This window comes from Parasteatoda tepidariorum, chromosome 10 (genome assembly GCF_043381705.1).
Source record: "Parasteatoda tepidariorum isolate YZ-2023 chromosome 10, CAS_Ptep_4.0, whole genome shotgun sequence".
Lineage (NCBI taxonomy): Eukaryota > Metazoa > Arthropoda > Arachnida > Araneae > Theridiidae > Parasteatoda > Parasteatoda tepidariorum.
Window position 1 is genome coordinate 2,145,009 of NC_092213.1, and position 19,893 is coordinate 2,164,901.

At 33.6% G+C, this 19,893-nt stretch overlaps 1 protein-coding gene across 1 annotated transcript in view; it reads left to right on the forward strand.

Moving 5' to 3' along the window:
- LOC107451823 (salivary peroxidase/catechol oxidase) overlaps positions 1–19,893 on the forward strand; it is a 72,946-nt gene that overhangs the window by 33,437 nt on the left and 19,616 nt on the right. Inside the window, exons 6-8 of the mRNA XM_071186308.1 lie at positions 13,061–13,210; positions 15,381–15,485; positions 19,669–19,776. Of these exons, the coding sequence (XP_071042409.1) occupies positions 13,061–13,210; positions 15,381–15,485; positions 19,669–19,776 (363 nt within the window). The remainder of the gene's footprint in view (positions 1–13,060; positions 13,211–15,380; positions 15,486–19,668; positions 19,777–19,893) is intronic.

Consider the following 19,893-nt stretch of genomic DNA (forward strand, 5'->3'; position numbering starts at 1 on the left):
ATATATATATATATATAGAGAGAGAGAGAGAGAGAGAGAGAGAGAGAGATTTGGAAAATAGAAATAATCCGATATTACAACAATTTGCAATACTCGAAACTAGGCAATTTAATCATCACTTTTGACGTGTCAACATGGGTTGACTATGAAATCGTCCATCTTTCATCATCATCGAAATATATCTGGGCGCCTGGGGCCGTTAGTGGCCTTTTTTCCATTCGTTTTGTATTGTGGTCTTTAAGGTGGTTCTTTCTGGTAATTGGAATGCAATTGGAATAAGAGGAAATTAAATATTTTGAATTTTTGTTAAAATTACGTCACTACAAAAATGAGCTGCATCGGTCTGAGGTTTATGTCTTCTCCTAAGTTTTCGAAAGTAAAAATTTCGTTGAATCCTGCGGTGTCACAATTTATGGTCTTTTCGAAAATCTGAAATTTAACTTTGCAATATGATGGTCTAAAAAATCTATGTTGAGGTCGCGATGTATGTTTTTATTGCGGATAAACTATCTTGATTTTGTTATTTTCCTGAGGATTTTATTCTGGCATATTTTGAGTTTTTTAAGGAGTGATGTGGAGATGTTGCACCAAGCTGGAGATGCATAAGTTAGGATGGGACGGATCATCGAGATGAAGAGTAAACGTTTAAGTCTGAGTTTCATTTTGGGGTTCTGAAGAAGGATTAGTAATCTGTGACAGGCTGCTTGTGCTTTGTTGATAACTGTTTTGACGTGATCTTTCCAATTAAATTTGCTGTTTATGACCAGACCAAGATATTTTGCGCTTTTGACTATGGGTATAGTTTCGTTAAAGAGAACAACTTGATTTTTTGGGAGGATAGTTTTTCTTTTATGTCGGATGATTAGTAGTTTCGATTTTTGGCCGTTGACTTTAAACTTCCAGTCTAGACACCAGGTTTCTATTTCCGTAAGCTTTTCTTGGAGTTTCTGTAGGGCAATGTTGGGATTTTTGGACTTCACGACAATTCCTGTATCATCTGCGAAAAGTGCTGTGATGCTATTAAAGTATTGTCTGTCGATGGGAAAGTCGTAGGTAAATAATATGAATAGTATGGGCCCAAGGATGCTTCCTTGAGGCACTCCTGCTGTTATTTTTCTGTTCGTTGGTTTCATGTTTTTAAAATTAGCCTGAAAGGTTCTAATATGTAAGTAGGCCTGTATAATTTTAATGACACCAGATGGGAATTTCAGTTGTATAAGCTTGAAGATGAGACCCTGATGCCAAACTATGTCAAAAGCCTTTGCGATATCTAGCATCAGTAGTGCTGAGCTCTGTTTGTTATGGAGTCCACGACCAATATAGTCGACAATTCTGAGGAGCTGTTTGGTTGTGTCAAGATGCTTCCGAAAGCCATACTGCTCATCTAGAAGTGAAGTAAGGTGAGGCATGATCCTTGAGCAGATAATTTTTTCCATGAGCTTTCCTAAATTGCACAAGAGACTGATGGGTCTGTAACTCTCAGGTAAAGTAGGATCTTTGCTGGGTTTAATGAAAAGTATGACATTTGCGTTCTTCCAGGCATCAGGGAAGTAGTTGAAGGTAAAGCAAGCAGCATTGTAGATCTAAACTATTAGTTTTATATACTGTTTTGGTAGTAGCTTGATCATCTTGTTTTTGATATTATCACAACCAGGAGCTGTTTTTATTTTTAGTTTTTTGATGTGATTTATAACTTCTTCGATGTTGGTCGGTTCGATTATCTCTGGAGATGAATGCGTTAAGTTGAATTGCTTAACATCTTCAATAACCAGATTATGATTGTTCAGATTGAAATCCGGGTTTAGAGAGAATTGTTTTTCTAGAGAGTCAGCAAAAGTTTCAGCTTTATCTTGAGCTGTGANTTCTTTGTTGATTAGAGCTCTGCCTATATAGGGTAAACCAACTAGTGAAGGAACACACCCCAGTGAATGAACATTTCAAATATATTTTTTTAAAAATGAGATTTTAAAAGCTTTTACTTAGATTGATTGGTAACAGTAGCTTACTACCTAACAATAAGAAGTCATTTAACAATGCATTGGGTTACCTGGTCATATAGTCTTCCCTGGAATAAATTTTGAATTTGTTAGTATCTATGCAACACCTCGTTTCTTTGACAGAATTATAAGGTTGTAGTTATCCGTTTAAAACGCAATTAATTTCATGTAATAGTTTTATTTTTCTCACTGCAAAAAAGAGAATTCGAAATATGGTTATTGAAGTTACGTTTTATTTATTTTAAGCTTCATAGCATAAGCAAGTGCTGAGATCAGGGGGTGTTTATTAACTGGATTACAAAACGAGGAAAAACCAATGAATGAAAAAGTGTTCCTTTACTGGGATTTTTCCAAGTTAATGAAAATAAAAATAAAATTTTAATTTTCTTGTACCTTTAGTCATATTATACATTAAAACTCTGCTGAAAATACAGAAAATAATTTCTAACCAGTAAAGGTGCAGGCATGTTTCTTCACTGGGAATAGATTTCCCAGTAAATGAACAGTGTGTGTGAACTATGATTTCACATGGCTCAAAGATAATTAGTAGTTCTGCAATATAGAGGACACCTAAAATTTTGTTAAATGTTGTATGAATAACTCCTAAAATAATTTCGTTTTAAAATGCTAATTTAATTTCTAAACTTAGAAAGAGAATTATAATTATAATTTATCTTTATAAATCCAGTGGTTAGTTGCATCATACGTTAAACAGCTTAATAAACTATGTTTACTAATCGAAAACTAAATAAATGTAACAATAAAAATTTGAATAGAACATTTCTTTGCTTGCTTTTGTGCCAATAATTAGCTAATACGGTCTTTAACGTCATGACGGAAACGGAAAAGAAAAATCCATTTAAAGACAATCATCCAGATGAAAAACGGGTGAAGCTTTTTTTAAGACGACATCTACTAATAACTCAGCGCAATGCGAAGATAATTTCAAAAAGCAAAGATTCCATTACGGAGAATCATATTCGAGAGTTGTTTAAAGAACTTTCTTGAAGAGGAAAGTAGCCCTGGCACCCTTTTAGAAAGTGATCGCATCTACAATGCGAACGAAACAGGAGTGGAATATTGCCCTTAAACAGGAAAAATCTTTGGCCCTAAAAATTATAAAGATTTATATTATATAGTTCCTACGAAAGAAAAACAGTTTTGGCAAACATTTCAGCCAGTGGAAAAGAAGTACCTGCAATGGTAGCTTTTCTTTACTGAAGAAATCCTCGAGGTATTGCGGAATCAGTTCCTGCTATATATTTCATTGAAAAAAGTGATTAATGAAGTGAATCGATGACCGTAGCAACATTTTACGAATACTCGTATATTGTAAATGTTTCTACCCATGGATAATTAAAAATTTTATCAAATTCCCTATTTTGCTTCTTCTGGATGGGCATAAATCTCATATCAATTTGAAACTGAATAGGTTTTGTTCATCAAAACCAATTCTCTGGTTTAGCTTTCTATCTAATTCTACTAATGCACTCCAGCCTTGTGATATAGGCGTATTTCGAGCTTTGAAAGTTTCATGGAAATCTTCCGTTAGATCTTGAAAACAAAAGAGTTGTAAAACAATATGTTGAGATAATTTAACATCCATTTTTAAATAAGCTTTTGGGGCCTCAATTGATGAAGTCAAATTTTAAAGTGCTTTTAAGAAATGTGGTATTTTTCCATTTCATGTTGAAAACGTTGGCTTTAATGAAGGCATTCAAGACTGACGCAAAGATTTAACTAGCAAGAGAGCTTATCAACAAAACACATACTTTAAGAATTCACTTGAAGCTGAAACAACTAACATTGAAAATGAATGTATCTTGAAAACTGATATAGAAGTCATTGAAAACTGATTAAAAGATAAGCCCTCTTGATGCATTGTTAGTTGAAAAAACAATTGATTCGATAAGTAATCAAAGTCAGAAAGTGGTAAGTACTGCTAAAGACCCACTAGATATAAGTCAATGGGCGAGGGATTTTCCTTAAACTTCGAAACTCCTTTCTCACATCAATTATCCAGTGAGGAATACTGGAAATGGTACTGGAAAATCAGAAGAAATTTCGAAGAAACATTTACATTGGCCAATTAATGGGGAAAAAGTGGAAGGTCAAATCAAAAGAAAAAGAAATAAATTACCTTTTGCATTAACTTCATAAAAATGGTAAGAATAAAAAGAAACTGAAAGAGCTGAAAAAAAGTTATAGCAAGAAAGTATGAAGAAGAGAGAAAGAATACTTAAAAAGATTTTTAAAAACAGCTTTAAAAAATTAGGGGAAAGAGAGAAAACCGTATGTGATAAAATAATAATAAAAACATCTTCGGATTACACAATGATAAACATTCATGATTTAAAATTGACTATCAAACTGTGAGAAAGAAAATGAAAAAAAAATTTTTTAATTCTGTATTCAACCCCACTTTACTTTCCATTTCGTGACTGAAAAGAAGTAAAATTTTCCCCGTTAACTGGAGATTATATGTTATATGACCTCCAGGAAAATTCCTGTTTTTAGATATTTGTATAGCCTATGAACACCTAAAGAGAATCAAAAATTCCCTGAAGTAAGTGTTCATTAACTGGAAAATTCAGTGTTCATTCACTGTTCCTTCACTTGGTTATCTTACTACTTATTATTTGAACAGCCAAAAGCTTAAAACAATATTATGTAAGTTTTTTTTGTTGCATAATTTGCATTTAATAACAAATATGTTGACACTGTCATTTAACTAAAATTACAAATTTTGATATTTTTTTAAAAGCTTAAGTGTTCCTTCACTGGTTAGTGTACCCTAATCTATTATGCGAAGAAGTTGTTTTGTAGTGTCCAGTTTTTAGCGGAATCCAAATTTCTGGTCGGGGAGGGCTGTAAGTAATGGCTTGATTCTATATTGTATATAATCTTTTCGTGAATTTTTCACAAAATGTTTAGAAGACTAATGGGTCTGTAACTCTCATTGCAGGCATTTGAGTAATCTGTTGGAACAATTTGATTGATTAAAAAAATCACATAAAATTACTGGCAAAACCATTTTAAAATAGTTTCAGTTTTAGGAAGAAAAAAATTATGTATTCTTTTTTGCTGCAAATGCAAGAATACATTTTTGAAACTTCTTTTAGGAAATGGAACTATAGTACCTTGCTGTGAAAAAAATCCTGATCGTAACTGCGTAGACATTGATATTAGTCCTGACGATCCTTTTTACCACCAGTTTGAATTTTCATGCATACCAATTNTAAGCTGGAGATGCATAAGTTAGGATGGGACGGATCATCGAGGTGAAGAGTAAACGTTTAAGTCTGAGTTCCATTTTGGGGTTCTGAAGAAGGATTTGTAATCTGTGACAGGCTGCTTGTACTTTGTTGATAACTGTTTTGACGTGATCTTTCCAATTGAATTTGCTGTTTATGACCAGACCAAGATATTTTGCGCTTTTGACTATGGGTATAGTTTCGTTAAAAAGAACAACTTGATTTTTTGGGAGGATAGTTTTTCTTTTATGTTGGATGATTAGTAGTTTCGATTTTTGGCCGTTGACTTTAAACTTCCAGTCTAGACACCAGGTTTCTATTTCCGTAAGTTTTTCTTGGAGTTTCTGTAAGGCAATGTTGGGATTTTTGGACTTCACGACAATTCCTGTATCATCTGCGAAAAGTGCTGTGATGCTATTAAAGTCTTGTCTGTCGATGGGAAAGTCGTAGGTAAATAATATGAATAATATGGGCCCTAGAATGCTTCCTCGAGGCACTCCTGCTGTTATTTTTCTGTTCGTTGATTTCATGTTTTTAAAATTAACCTGAAAGGTTCTATTATGTAAGTAGGCCTGTGTAATTTTAATGACACCAGATGGGAATTTCAGTTGTATAAGCTTGAAGATGAGACCCTGATTCCAAACTCTGTCAAACGCCTTTGCGATATCTAACATCAGTAGTGCTGAGCTCTGTTTGTTATGGAGTCCACGACCAATATAGTCGACAATTCTGAGGAGCTGTTTGGTTGTGTCAAGATGCTTCCGAAAGTCATACTGCTCATCTGGTAGTGAAGTAAGGTAAGGCATGATCCTTGTGTAGATAATTATTTCCATGAGCTTTCCTAAATTGCACAAGAGACTGATAGGTCTGTAACTCTCAGGTAAAATAGGATCTTTGCTGGGTTTAATGAAAAGTATGACATTTGCGTTCTTCCAGGCATCAGGGAAGTAGTTTAAGGTAAGGCAAACATTGTAGATATGAACTATTAGTTTTATATACTGTTTTGGTAGTAGCTTGATCATCTTGTTTTTGATATTATCACAACCAGGAGCTGTTTTTATTTTTAGTTTTTTGATGTGATTTATAACTTCTTCGATGTTGGTCGGTTCGATTATCTCTGGAGATGAATGCGTTAAGTTGAATTGCTTAACATCTTCAATAACCAGATTATGATTGTTCAGATTGAAATCCGGGTTTAGAGAGAATTGTTTTTCTAGAGAGTCAGCAAAAGTTTCCGCTTTATCTTGAGCTGTGAAGACATACCCTGTATCTTTATGTAAAGGTTTATCCACTTGAGGTGTGGCTTCATCATTCTCCAGACAGAATTATCCTCCGTACTGAGCGATTCGATTTTATCTACCCATTGTCTTCATCTGTAATAACGGCATTTCTTGTGTATTTGCTTGTTAAGATTAATCATCTCTTCTCTGTAGTCTGGATCAGAAGTTTTTTTTGGTATTTCCTTCGGCACCAGTTTCTTTGTTTGATTAAAAACTTGATTTCAGGTGGAAGTTTAAGATGATTTGAAGTGAGTTTTTTCGATGTAGTTGATTTATTATAGGCAGTTATTATATCATTCTGAAGCGCAGCAATTTGGGTATCAATTTCTTCGGTAGTCTTTACAGCTGCAAGGATTGGTTTATTTAATGTGAGAATATTTTGGAAAAGATTCCAGTCAGTTCTAGTGATCTTCTTACTGTCCTGTGTTAAGGATATCCCAATCGAGATGTAGACTGGAAGGTGATCAGAAGATAATGCATTTACAGCGTCAGCTGCTATGGGTGTATTCAAATTGGAAATGGAAAAGTCGAGAATGTCCGGTCTTTGATTTCTCATGTTTGGTAGATATGTAGGACATAATGGCACGATGACAGTGAGTGCGTGCTTATTCACAAGTTTCTTGAGCTGTAATCCGTTGCGGTTGGTTCTGTTGCAACCCCATATTGTATGTTTCGAGTTAAAATCTCCAGCTACTATTGTCTCCATGTTTGCTGGGAAAAGTTGTCTGATGTCATCGTCTGAGAGAGTATTACCTGGAGCATTGTAAATTCCAGTGATCTTGATGTTTTTGTTATCGTAGTTAAGAAAAATTGAGATTTGTTCATATCCAGCTTGGTTTGATTTGTTAAATTCGGTTGTCATTAGGCTATTCTTCGCCAGGAGGGCAACTCCCCCACCTCTGAAATTCCTGTCACACCTGTAGGTTGTATAGTTGGCAACTTTTATGTGATGCTGTTTGTTAAGGTGAGTCTCTGTGATAATCATAATATCCGGGTCAAACTCAGAAATAAAATCTTTAAGTTCGTGTATTTTGTTAAAAATTCCGTTTGCATTCCAGTTAATAATGTGAAGTGGTGCTAAACGAGAAGTGGCTTTATTCATTAGTCGTTGAGGATTGGGTTGATTTTACGGCTTCTGCTGTTGCTTTTAGTTGGCGAATTAGATTGAATCCTTCATTGTTTTTTAAAAGTTCTACAAAGTTTTTAAGTTCGTTCAGGATTGAGTGTGCTTCTTGAACCAGACTTCTGTCTTCTTGCTGGGCATTTTGAAGATCCCGAAGCTTAGCTTCTTTGAGGGTTGAGGCATATGTTACAGTCGGAGCTGTTCTATTTCGGTAGACTTCGTTATTTTGGTTATTGGAGCTGTAACTGTGTCTGGATTCAACTTGAGGATATTTAGAGCATTGTGTATAATTTGAAGGGTGGGGACCACCGCAATTGGCACACTTGGCCGGTGTATCTTTGGATTTTTGGCAGGTATATGTTAATTGCCCTTCTCCGCACTTTAAGCACTTAGGAGCATGTCTGCATAAATGCTGAACGTGGTTAAAATTCTGACATCTATGGCACTGTGTCACACCACCACGCCCTTTGTTGTTGTCAACTGTGATTATTAAGTTCATGAATCTCGTGAGGTCATAAATCTCCTTGTTGTGATCATTCTTTGGTAGTGTCACGATAAATAAGGGAACGTTAATTCTACCATTTTCAGTGAATTTGATCATTTGGGTAAGTTTAGTTGCGACAAATCCTACTTTGATGAGTTCATTTTCAATTTCTTGAGCGCTGTATTCGGCAGGTATGCTTTTGAGTACGACTTTGAGTGGTTTGTCCTGTTGAAGAATAAATGTACGATATTCGACCTTGTTGTCATCTAGGATTTTTGTGATTTTTCTATGAGCATCGTCATCTGCTACTTTTAAGTTGATTTGATCACCAAACACTTTGCCTGTAAAGTCTGTGCAGTTGTTATTTTGAAGTAGTTCTTTAATTTGTTTCCAGTTGAAATTAGAGTCTTTGAGGATTGGTGGAATGCGTTGCTTTTTAAGCTTGGGTGTTTGATAGAAGTCACTTTCATCTTCTCGTTGTTTTTTGTCATCAGATTCAAATCGAGGTTTTTTATTTTTGTTGTATTCCTCTTCGCCGCTTTCTGCTGATGGAAGAGTATCAATAACTTTTTCAAGTTCCATAGCGTTTTCTTCATCGGTTTCCAATGATTCGCTTAATTTATGATCGTTCGATATTTGCTTGTCTTCCTTATTGTCGGTGGTGTCATTTTTAGTTGCCACAGTTGTATTTTGCTTGCTTTTTGATTTCTTTTTAGTTGATATCTTACGTTTTTTATGTGTACTTGGAAGAGTTAGGGAGATTACTGGATCTAATGCTTTATCAAGGGCCTTTTCCAGATGTCTTTTCTCAGCTTCCAATTGAGAGTTCTTGGTGCGAAGATCCTCTATTTGTTCGTTTAATTTTGCGACTTGCTCAACTAGAGCACATAACCGAAAATTCATGATCGAGAGCTGTTGTGCCATATCTCCTGGGTGAGGAGTAGTGTTGTAATGGGAAATTCATTGCTATTTGGGTCTTGAACCTCCATGGTTTAATTCACTGTATACTTTCAGTGTAAAATAATAATAATAATAAAATGAATAAATATTCACTTGAATATTTACCACAAGTAGTAAACTTGCAATTGACTGCAATTTTCTCACAGTTTAAACCATCTTTTCAACTAGCGTTAGGCAAAACAAGATTATTAATTACGACATTCCAGAGTCAAACACCAAATTCAACCAAATGTAAACACAAATAGTTTTATTTCGAAAACTGAAACACCAAACTCCGAGCTCACAGGCTTTCTCTGCAGCTCGAACTGTTCTCTTAATCGCCACTCTGGGTAAAAAAGTTAATCTCACTCTGCTACTACAAACAAGGATACTGACAATCAAATCGTCCATTTTTCGTTTTACTTTTTTCTTTTCTTTTTGGCAGTTTGTATTTCCAAGTGTTCCTTTTCTTTTTAATTTCGATATTTTTAAAAAAATATTATTACAAAACGCGAAATTCAAATACGGATTTTTAAACTGTTTTTAAACTTTCTTTCCAATATTTTGTTGCTTAAAAAAGTGCTTAAAAACCGTTTTAAGATTTAATATTCATAAAATCTCTTGTAAGTCACTCAATATGAATGTTCATAAATTAAAAATATACTGAACTGGATCCCATGTGAATGTTGCATCGTGTTTTGAGCTATAATGCTTTCTGTTTTATGTTAAATCATTTTAAACCCCATACAATATCTTTAATTAAAATATTTAATTTGCAATTATTTTTCTCAATAAAATATTTATCTATTTTCTTTTGCTTTCCTTCAATAAAATAGTTAATTTATTATCATCGATGTATAAAGCAGTTTTCTTAGTTTTAATAACATATTCTGGTTGTAGATAAGTGGTTGTATTACTATTGTTGATGCATTTGCTTTATCTCTCATATTTTTGATATGGTCATTCCAGGTGAGTTTGCTTATGAGGTCGAGGTATTTTTCTTTTTTGACTAGGGGTATTTGGATATTGAACATTTTTGGGTCTTCTTTTTTATGTAACTAGGATTTGAGATTTATCTGCATTTACAGTTATTTTCCATTTAACGCACTATTCATAACTTCTATTTCATGTATTTGTTCCTGTAATTTTTGTAGTGCTATGTTTGGATTTCTTGATCTGATGATGATTCCTGCGTCGTCTGCGTAAAAGTCTGTAATACTGCTCTATTAATTGGAAAATCATAAGCGTATAAAATATACAGAATCGGTCCAAGAATGCTGCCCTAAGGTTCTCCACCTATGATATTTCTTTTTGATTATTTGTAGTTTTGAATTGATACCTGAAGGGTTCTATTTGAATGATAGCAGGAAAGTAGTTTAATGAGACCAGGTGGAAAGCTAAGTTGCATTAATTTGAATATTGTGCTAGTATGCCAGACTTTGTCGAATGCTTTTGAGACACTATTGTTAAAAATGCTATTGTTTCTTTGTTGATTAGAGCTCTGCCTATATAGGGTAAACCAACTAGTGAAGGAACACACCCCAGTGAATGAACATTTCAAATATATTTTTTTAAAAATAAGATTTTAAAAGTTTTTACTTAGATTGATTGGTAACAGTAGCTTACTACCTAACAATAAGAAGTCATCAAACAATGCATTGGGTTACCTGGTCATATAGTCTTCCCTGGAATAAATTTTGAATTTGTTAGTATCTGTGCAACATCTTGTTTCTTTGACAAAATTATAAGGTCAGTTTTTGTAGTTATCCGTTTAAAATGCAATCTATTTCATGTAATAGTTTTATTTTTCTCACTGCAAAAAAGAGAATTCAAAATATGGTTGTTGAAGTTACGTTTTATTTATTTTAAGCTTCATAGCATAATCAAGTGCTGAGATCGGGGGGTGTTTATTAACTGGATTACCAAATGAGGAAAAACCAATGAATGAAAAAGTGTTCCTTTACTGAGATTTTTCCAAGTTAATGAAAATAAAAAAAAGTTTTTAATTTTCTTGTACCTTTAGTCATATTATACATTAAAACTCTGCTGAAAATACAAAAAATAATTTCTAACCAGTAAAGGAGCAGGCATGTTTCTTCACTGGGAATAGATTTCCCAGTGAATGAACAGTATGTGTGAAATATGATTTCACATGGCTCTAAGATAATTAGTAGTTCTGCAATACAGAGGACACCTAAAATTCTGTTAAATGTTGTATGAATAATTCCTAAAATAATTTCGTTTTAAAATGCTAATTTAATTTCTAAATTTAGGCAAAGAATTATAATTATAATTTATCTTTATAAATCTAGTGGTTAGTTACAGCTTAATAAACTGTGTTTACTAATCGAAAACTAAATGAATGTAATAATAAAAATTTGAATCGAACATTTCTTTGCTTGCTTTTGTGCCAATAATTAGCTAATACGGTCTTTAACGTCATGACGGAAGCGGATAAGAAAAGGAATCCCCTTTGGGGGCCTCAATTGATGAAGTTAAATTTTAAATTGCTTTTAAGAAATGTGGTATTTTTCCATTTCATGTTGAAAACATTGGCTTTAATGAAGGCATTCAAGACTGACGTAAAGATTTAATGAGCAAGAAAGCTTATCAACAAAACACATACTTCAAGAGCTTACTGAAGCTGAAACAACTAACATTGAAAATGAATGTATCTTGAAAACTGATATAGAAGTCATTGAAAACTGATTAAAAGATAAGACCTCTTGATGCATTGTTAGTTGAAATAACAATTGATTCGATAAGTAATCAAAGTCAGAAAATGGTAAGTACTGCTAAAGACCCACTAGATATAAGTCAATGGGCGAGGGATTTTCCTTAAACTTCGAAACTCCTTTCTCACATCAATTATCCAGTGAGGAATACTGGAAATGGTGCTGGAAAATCAGAAGAAATTTCGAAGAAACATTTACATTGGCCAATTATTGGGGAAAAAGTGGAAGGTCAAATCAAAAGAAAAAGAAATAAACTACCTTTTGCATTAACTTCATAAAAATGGTAAGAATAAAAAGGGACTGAAAGAGCTGAAAAAAAGTTATAGCAAGAAAGTATGAAGAAGAGAAAAAGAATACTTAAAAAGATTTTTAAAAAAAGCTTTAAAAAATTAGGGGAAAGAGAGAAAACCGTATGTGATAAAATAATAATAATAATAATAAAAACATCTTCGGATTACATAATGATAAACATTCATGATTAAAAATCGACTATCAAACTGTGAGAAAGAAAATGAAAAATATTTTTTTTTATTCTGTATTCAACCCCACTTTACTTTCCATTTCGTGACTGAAAAGAAGTAAAATTTTCCCCGTTAACTGGAGATTATATGTTATATGACCTCCAGGAAAATTCCTGTTTTTAGATATTTGTATAGCCTATGAACACCTAAAGAGAATCAAAAATTCCCTGAAGTAAGTGTTCATTAACTGGAAAATTCAGTGTTCATTCACTGTTCCTTCACTTGGTTATCTTACTACTTATTATTTGAACAGCCAAAAGCTTAAAACAATATTATGTAAGTTTTTTGTGTGCATAATTTGCATTTAATAACAAATATGTTGACACTATCATTTAACTAAAATTACAAATTTTGATATTTTTTTAAAAGCTTAAGTGTTCCTTCACTGGTTAGTGTACCCTAATCTATTATGCGAAGAAGTTGCTTTGTAGTGTCCAGTTTTTAGCGGAATCCAAATTTCTGGTCGGGGAGGGCTGTAAGTAATGGCTTGATTCTATATTGTATATAATCTTTTCGTGAATTTTTCACAAAATGTTTAGAAGACTAATGGGTCTGTAACTCTCATTGCAGGCATTTGAGTAATCTGTTGGAACAATTTGATTGATTAAAAAAATCACATAAAATTACTGGCAAAACCATTTTAAAATAGTTTCAGTTTTAGGAAGAAAAAAATTATGTATTCTTTTTTGCTGCAAATGCAAGAATAAATTTTTGAAACTTCTTTTAGGAAATGGAACTATAGTACCTTGCTGTGAAAAAAATCCTGATCGTAACTGCGTAGACATTGATATTAGTCCTGGCGATCCTTTTTACCACCAGTTTGAATTTTCATGCATACCAATTACAAGAACAGCTCCTTATCCACAATGCAATTTTGGTAAGTCTGGTTATACAATTATGCCTAATAACCTTATGACTGGTACCACTACTACGGAGTTTCCATGTTTTCAGAAAAATATTTTTCCCTGACTGATAACTTATTAATTGGAATTTTAAAATCTATGGCCACTTTTAAATGAAAATAATTTAAAAAATATTTGAAAATTTAATATAAATTACTGGTCATGCTCCTATGTTTTGAGTAAAACTCTTTTCATTTAAAAGCTTTATTTAGTTTACTATCAGCGGAAATAATTATTCTCGAAAACTTCAAATGTTAAAGGGTATCCTTGTACAACATAGGGCTCCCAAAGCTCCGCTAAAAATATTCAAGTAGTAGCAAACTGCGCATCGAAAAAATTTAAATGCTTCGTCACCACTTGAATTGAGATAATATTTATCTATCAGAGCCGCGATGGCTCAGGGGATAGAGCGTTCGCCTTCCAATGAGGTGAACTGGGGTTCGATCCCGCCGATGGCTGGTCGATACGAATTCCGCATCCGGATAGCACAGTGCTGACGTGAAATATCCTCAGTGGTAGACGTATCAAGGGTTAGAGTCCCCTTGCCGTTAGGCTAACCGTGGGAGGTTCTCGTGGTCTTCCTCTCCATGCAAAGCAAATGCGGGCTAGTTCCATCAAAAAGTCCTCCACGAAGGCAAATTTCTCCTAATAATTGATCCAGGACTTTCCTTGTCTTCTGGATTGGGTTCAAAATTACAAGGCTACGGAGTTGAATATTAATTGTCGTAAATCCAAAAATTAGGTCGACTGTTCAACGACGGTTATAAAATATTTATCTATCAGACATCCGTACATGTAAAATGTTTCCAAATATTTGTGGTGTTAAAGAAAATTTATTTACCAATTATTAAAATCAGGAAATATATTTCACTTTTTAAATTTTACCACCATTTAAAAAAAATTTAGGGGAGCTTTGGGAACCTTGCATGCATATCTATTGAATATTCAAATTTTGCCTAAGATTTTATTTTTATTTTTAAAGGATAGCGAAATTTAAGCTTTTTCCATTTAATTCTTGAATTTACAAATTAAACTTAAAATGACTTTGCCCACATTACATGTAGATAAATAGAATAAATATATAAATAAATACAGAATATGCATGCCGGCTACTACGCTTTTTATTTACAAAATATTTTATGGAGTGGTATACAATTAAAAGATGAAGGTTTCAAATTTTTTTGGTAGTTTTGGTAGTTTGGTAGTTTGGTAGTTTTTTGGTAGTTTGCCAACATTTTAAAAGCATCACCACAAAACAGTAGGAATGAAAACGGAATTGCATGTGAAGTTTTAAATCATTTTTCATAGGGTGGTGTGTAGAGTTCCTGATATATAACTTTAGTCAGAGAGCTTCAAAATTGTCTGAAACAGTTGGATTACGAAAATGAAAGAAAATGGAATGGGTATCACTAGGCAAAAAAAAAAAAATTTTCTTTGTCTAATTTAAAAAAGACGGAAAACAAATTAAGGAAAAGTTATAATCTCGTCATCGGTTCACATGATTATATCCGCAAAAAAAGAGTGCTTTTCTAATATGGTATTAATGTAGCTAAAACAAAATATATCAATACAAAGGTGCAAGGAGCACCAAATAGAACAAATTAAGCACACAAAAACATATAAGCAAAAAATAGAAAATAATAATTCAAGTAAATGCAGAATAAAACACAAAATGTAATGTATAAAGTGAGAGGAAAATTCATATGTACTTACAAAATCATCCAAAATTTGATAAAAAAAGAAGCAATAGATATCCAACTAATGTAATTAAATTCTATTTAAATCATTCAGTTAATTGGATGTTATAATTATCAATAAATTTCTTAAAAATTTCTTTGCTAACTAAATTTATATTTTTACCATGTGCAAATCCAATTGCGGGCAAATCCACAGCTAAAAATCTTCTAATATATAATAAAAATTTTAAAGCAAAATATTAAAGTAGAAGATTGTTTCTTGGGGGGGGGTGTGAGGAGGAAGCATGGATACCATTAGGGTTTTCACTGGCTTTAAAAATCATAATTCTTGTAACGAATTTGATAGTTTTGCGACTGCAACCGTATGCTAATTTGTAAAGAATGAATGTCGCTAAATATTTTAATAATATTATAAACTTAAATTGGGTACAGAGAGGTTTATCCACAGATAAAAGACAGCAGATGAATAAAAAGACTTCATTCCTGGATGTTTCTGCTGTATACGGAAGTAATGAAAAAGAAGCTCAACAAATGAGAGCAAATGATTCCTCCGGTAAGTGTGAAGACTTTTCTTTTTTTCTTAATAAACAAAGAAGGTGTGACTGACTGAATGTAAACAGTAACAATCTTCCCAATACCAGAAGAAAACTTCTGGTGTATCCATCCGATTATGTTATGTTTATGTGAACAGGCTTAATATTCTAGGAAGTTTTATTTTTGTGATTTGTATCTAAATTTAAGCGTAAAATTTTATTATTCATAAGAGTTTTCTGTAATTTATAAATTCTAACCGGTCGTGATCTTAAAACAAATTTAACACAATTAATTTCACAGCTCAAATAAAGGTTAGTCTTGTTTTGAGTGTTATCCTTTATTTGGCTATATTTGTATTAAATAGCACCGTTTTTTTTATTTTTGTGAGTAGTATGATGGCAAGCTTGTGGAGTCTTTCCAATTCATTTGTTGAAAGTTAAATTGAAAGAACTCGTTGTATTGGAATCACTACAAGTATAATAATATCGGATGTGGTGCATTTTTGCAGGCGTAAAAATCAGTCGGAAGTAGTAACCCGGAAGTCTTACAACGACATCTTGCGCCATCTGAGATTAGCTTTACACGGTCAACCATCCGTTCAAGAATAGAACATGCAAAAAAAAATAATAAAGCGAGCGTGGGTTCGATCCTCGCCGGCCGAAGACTCCCCGTGTAGTAAATGGTGACTGATGCACGTTAAATCTGTCGAGTCTCAAAGTCCTCCCACAACAAATCAATACCTCTGGGGGTACTGATCCAGGAGTTTCCTTGTCTTCTGGATTGGTTCAAAATTACAAGGCTACGGAGTTGAACGTAAGTAGTCGTAAACCCATGAAATTGGGTCGGCTGTTCAACGACGGTTATAAAATAAAATAAAAATATATTCAGCTGAATATATTGTATTCGGAGTACAATATATTTCTATATATTCAGCTTCAAAATATAACAATACAACAATTACTTAAAACATAAAATAACAACACTAATTATAAATATTTAAGTTTAAAACCTACTTTAATATTTACCATCAACTTCGGGGCCTCCCTGGCCGAGCGGTATCGCCTGCCAAACGCAGTGTGAAGGTGGAGGGTTCGAATCCCGCCGTAACCCTGGATGTATTCTATGGGATGTCTGTCTCTAAACTGTTCTATCTGTCCTTCTACTTGTCAAAGGTTTATATGCCTAAATTGAGCAAACAAGTCTGCAAATGTATGTAACATCAATAAACCATCCACTTCGGGGGCCTCCCTGGCCGAACGGTATCACCCGCATGGCGTGGAAGACGCGGGTTCGAATCCTGCTGTAACTCTGGATGTATTCTCCGTGATATCTGTCCTTTTACTTGACAAAGGTTTATAAGCCTAAATTGAGTACACAAGCCTCCAAATGTATGTAATTTCAATAATAGTAATAAACCATCCACTTTTCTTTATGAAACAAGTATTGCGGACTACAGAACTTCTGCGATAATGTTAACGAATCAATGGTTTTAAAGATGTTAGATTCCCAGACAAAGTGAAAACTCGGTGTAACTGCGAAGAATTGTGGTCTTGACTGCAGAGCGTGATGTTATTTGGAAGTAGAATTTAGGCTTATTGCTGTCCTGTCTGTCCGTAGCTGTTTTCTCAAGTTGTGTGGCCACTCGCGAACCTCAGTTATGAAATGAGCAGTGAATTATTCATTGAGAAGAGCATTCAACTGAACAACGAAGAAGAGATGTTTCTTCAATTGGACTTCTCCAGATGACTTTTCCAGAACTTTTTCCGAACATCTCTTTCCAATTTCATTTTACTTTTTTCTTCATCTTCAAGAACCACCACAATGATCAATATGAATTACTTTATTCAGTTCTGTTCAGTATTTTAATATTCATTTTAAATCACAAATGTAGCTAGTAATACCTATGTAAACTATTGATCTAAGTTCCAGCACTACGGTGGTCTTTAACTCATTCACCTTTGATAGCAAGTCATAGTCACATTATTGCTGACTTTTACCTTTTCATCTTGATTTGCGAAATCGTGGAGCAATTTTCATCATGTTGTTGTTCCTTTACGTCGGACTAGAGCTGCACAATGGGCTATTGGCGACTGTCTGGGAAACATCCCTGAGGATGATCCGAAGACATGCCATCACAATTTTGATCTTCTGCTGAGGGGATGGCACCCCTGCTTCGGTAGCTCGACGACCTGGACGTGAAGTCGAACACTTTACGGTAGAACAGTTTAGCGAGGACCCATACCGCACACCCTCGGTCCCTACGCAGACTGATCGAAGTGATCACCCACCCGTCCATTTTCATCATGACTTTGGAAAACAGGAAGAAAAAATAAGAGTAATACGATCATGATAATGGAAAAAAGTAAAAAATAATTTTGAACTATTTACTGCAGTTGCACCACCATTGGCTGAATCGCGGCACCAATAAGAAATAAGAGTTTATGAACAGCTAGAGGAACGACTGCAGCAATGTTATAATTTAAAATTATAACAAGTAATAGAAATACCTCTATCATTTTTATTTATCAAAAAAGGCATTTATCCTAAGCGCATTCCTTGCTGAAAGAATTATTGCCACCCTAAATCTAACAATTTGTAGTGACACAAGATCGACATTTGTGCGTAAACAAAGGATCATATTTCTACTATTAACAGTCACTATCAGTTTTCGAAAATCGCATTAGTTCCTTATTTATCTTTTAAAAAAGGAAGTCATTCCAAGTTTGAATCATGTCTACGATTTAACACGTTCACGCTAGATTGTCTCATCTTGGCAGCGCACCGGAGTAAAAACTGGTAACAATAAATTTAATTTTTTTTCCGGAAATAATAAAAGTCCATAACTACCCATTGTTTTTAACGGATGCAATTTTTATATTGAATTGCTTCTTCGCCGTGGTAAATTTCCTTACAGTGAATTGTTATTGTTGAGTATAGATTAACTCCTCCCGAATATTATCTAATATTGAAATAGTTCTTCTACCAGTATTTTCTCTTTTCCCGTACCAGTATTTTCACTTTACCCGGCGTGAACGTGTTAAAAAGTAAAAATGGCAACTCGTTACATTTTAAAAAATTAAGAATTAACCCCTTGGGGACGGTTGATTCTGAAAAGCATTCGTACAAAATCAGAATCAAGTTGTAATTAAATAAAAAACGGTAACTTAAATGTAGTCGTTTCTTATTTGACAGACTTACTTTGCTTTTACTTTAATTATTGTTAGATTGATCATATATATAATCAATGTTAATTCAAAGTATAACTAAATAGTTTTATTTTGAACAAAGTAATGGTGAATTAAATAAATCAAACAATTATAACGCCGCCCACAAATAAACGGGTGAAGAATTACTTTGATTACCAGTTTTATCTTTTTACCCTGATTGATACAGTTTTATGGTGGCACATATTTGTGACAGTCGGCCCGAAAGGGTTAAGAGCAATTAAGAACCCTCTCCGTTACCATGGTTTCTTCAAATCTTGCTCTTTTCTCCCTCACGCCAGTACGTTCCATTAAAAAATTAAAATATACCTGATTGGAGGGAAAGCAAGATTTGTCGAAACGATGGTAACGATGAGGATAATCGCGTAGACTTTAGAATCCTTGTCTATTGGCAAGGAATATAGACATCTGCATTGTTATCTAGAATAATCAATGGAAAATTTTTTGCCAATAAAATATTGAGATGAACTGAAATCTCCTTCCAAAATGTTTCCCTTATACCTTATACAGTAGGTAGTACCGGGCTATGAAATGGACGCATTTAAAGTTCAGTTGACTAAATTTATTTCATGCTTAATATTGCGACATTTGTTTATTTCATTTTAATATCGTTACTTTTATTATTACTTTGAAGCAAATTTTTATTCTGTGCTTTTGTAATTTTATTTTTATGCTCCAACATAATATATGTTAAATGCATGGCGGTTAGTAGTGTTTAATTAAGTGCTATTGTAGCAAAAAAAAATAATAAATATAAAAAAAAGAATTTTTTTGTAAATTTGAAGATTTTGCACGAATACGTAAAGTTCCGCATTTTGATGCACTTAAGTTCCGAGCAGCGCAGTTGCCATGAAAAACAACATCTATTTTTTACAAAGCTTGCTTAGAACCAACCTACGGCTACTTAGTCGTGTAAAATCTCTCGAATATTTTTTCACTCTATTTATTCACTTTTGTTCGTTTTGATTCTTTCTGCAGGTAGACTACAAGTGCGTCAAACTCCTTTCGGTGAAATACTGCCGCATGCCTACAGCAATGAAACACTCTTCTGTATTATCAATGAAACTGAGAGGTGTTTCTTATCTGGTATGAAAAAAAAAAGAAATATTTATTTCAAACACTTTATGCATACCCTTCTATAAAAACCACAGAAGTTTTTTGTTCGTCGGTTAACACGTTGAATGCCATGGGGGTCACCGGTGA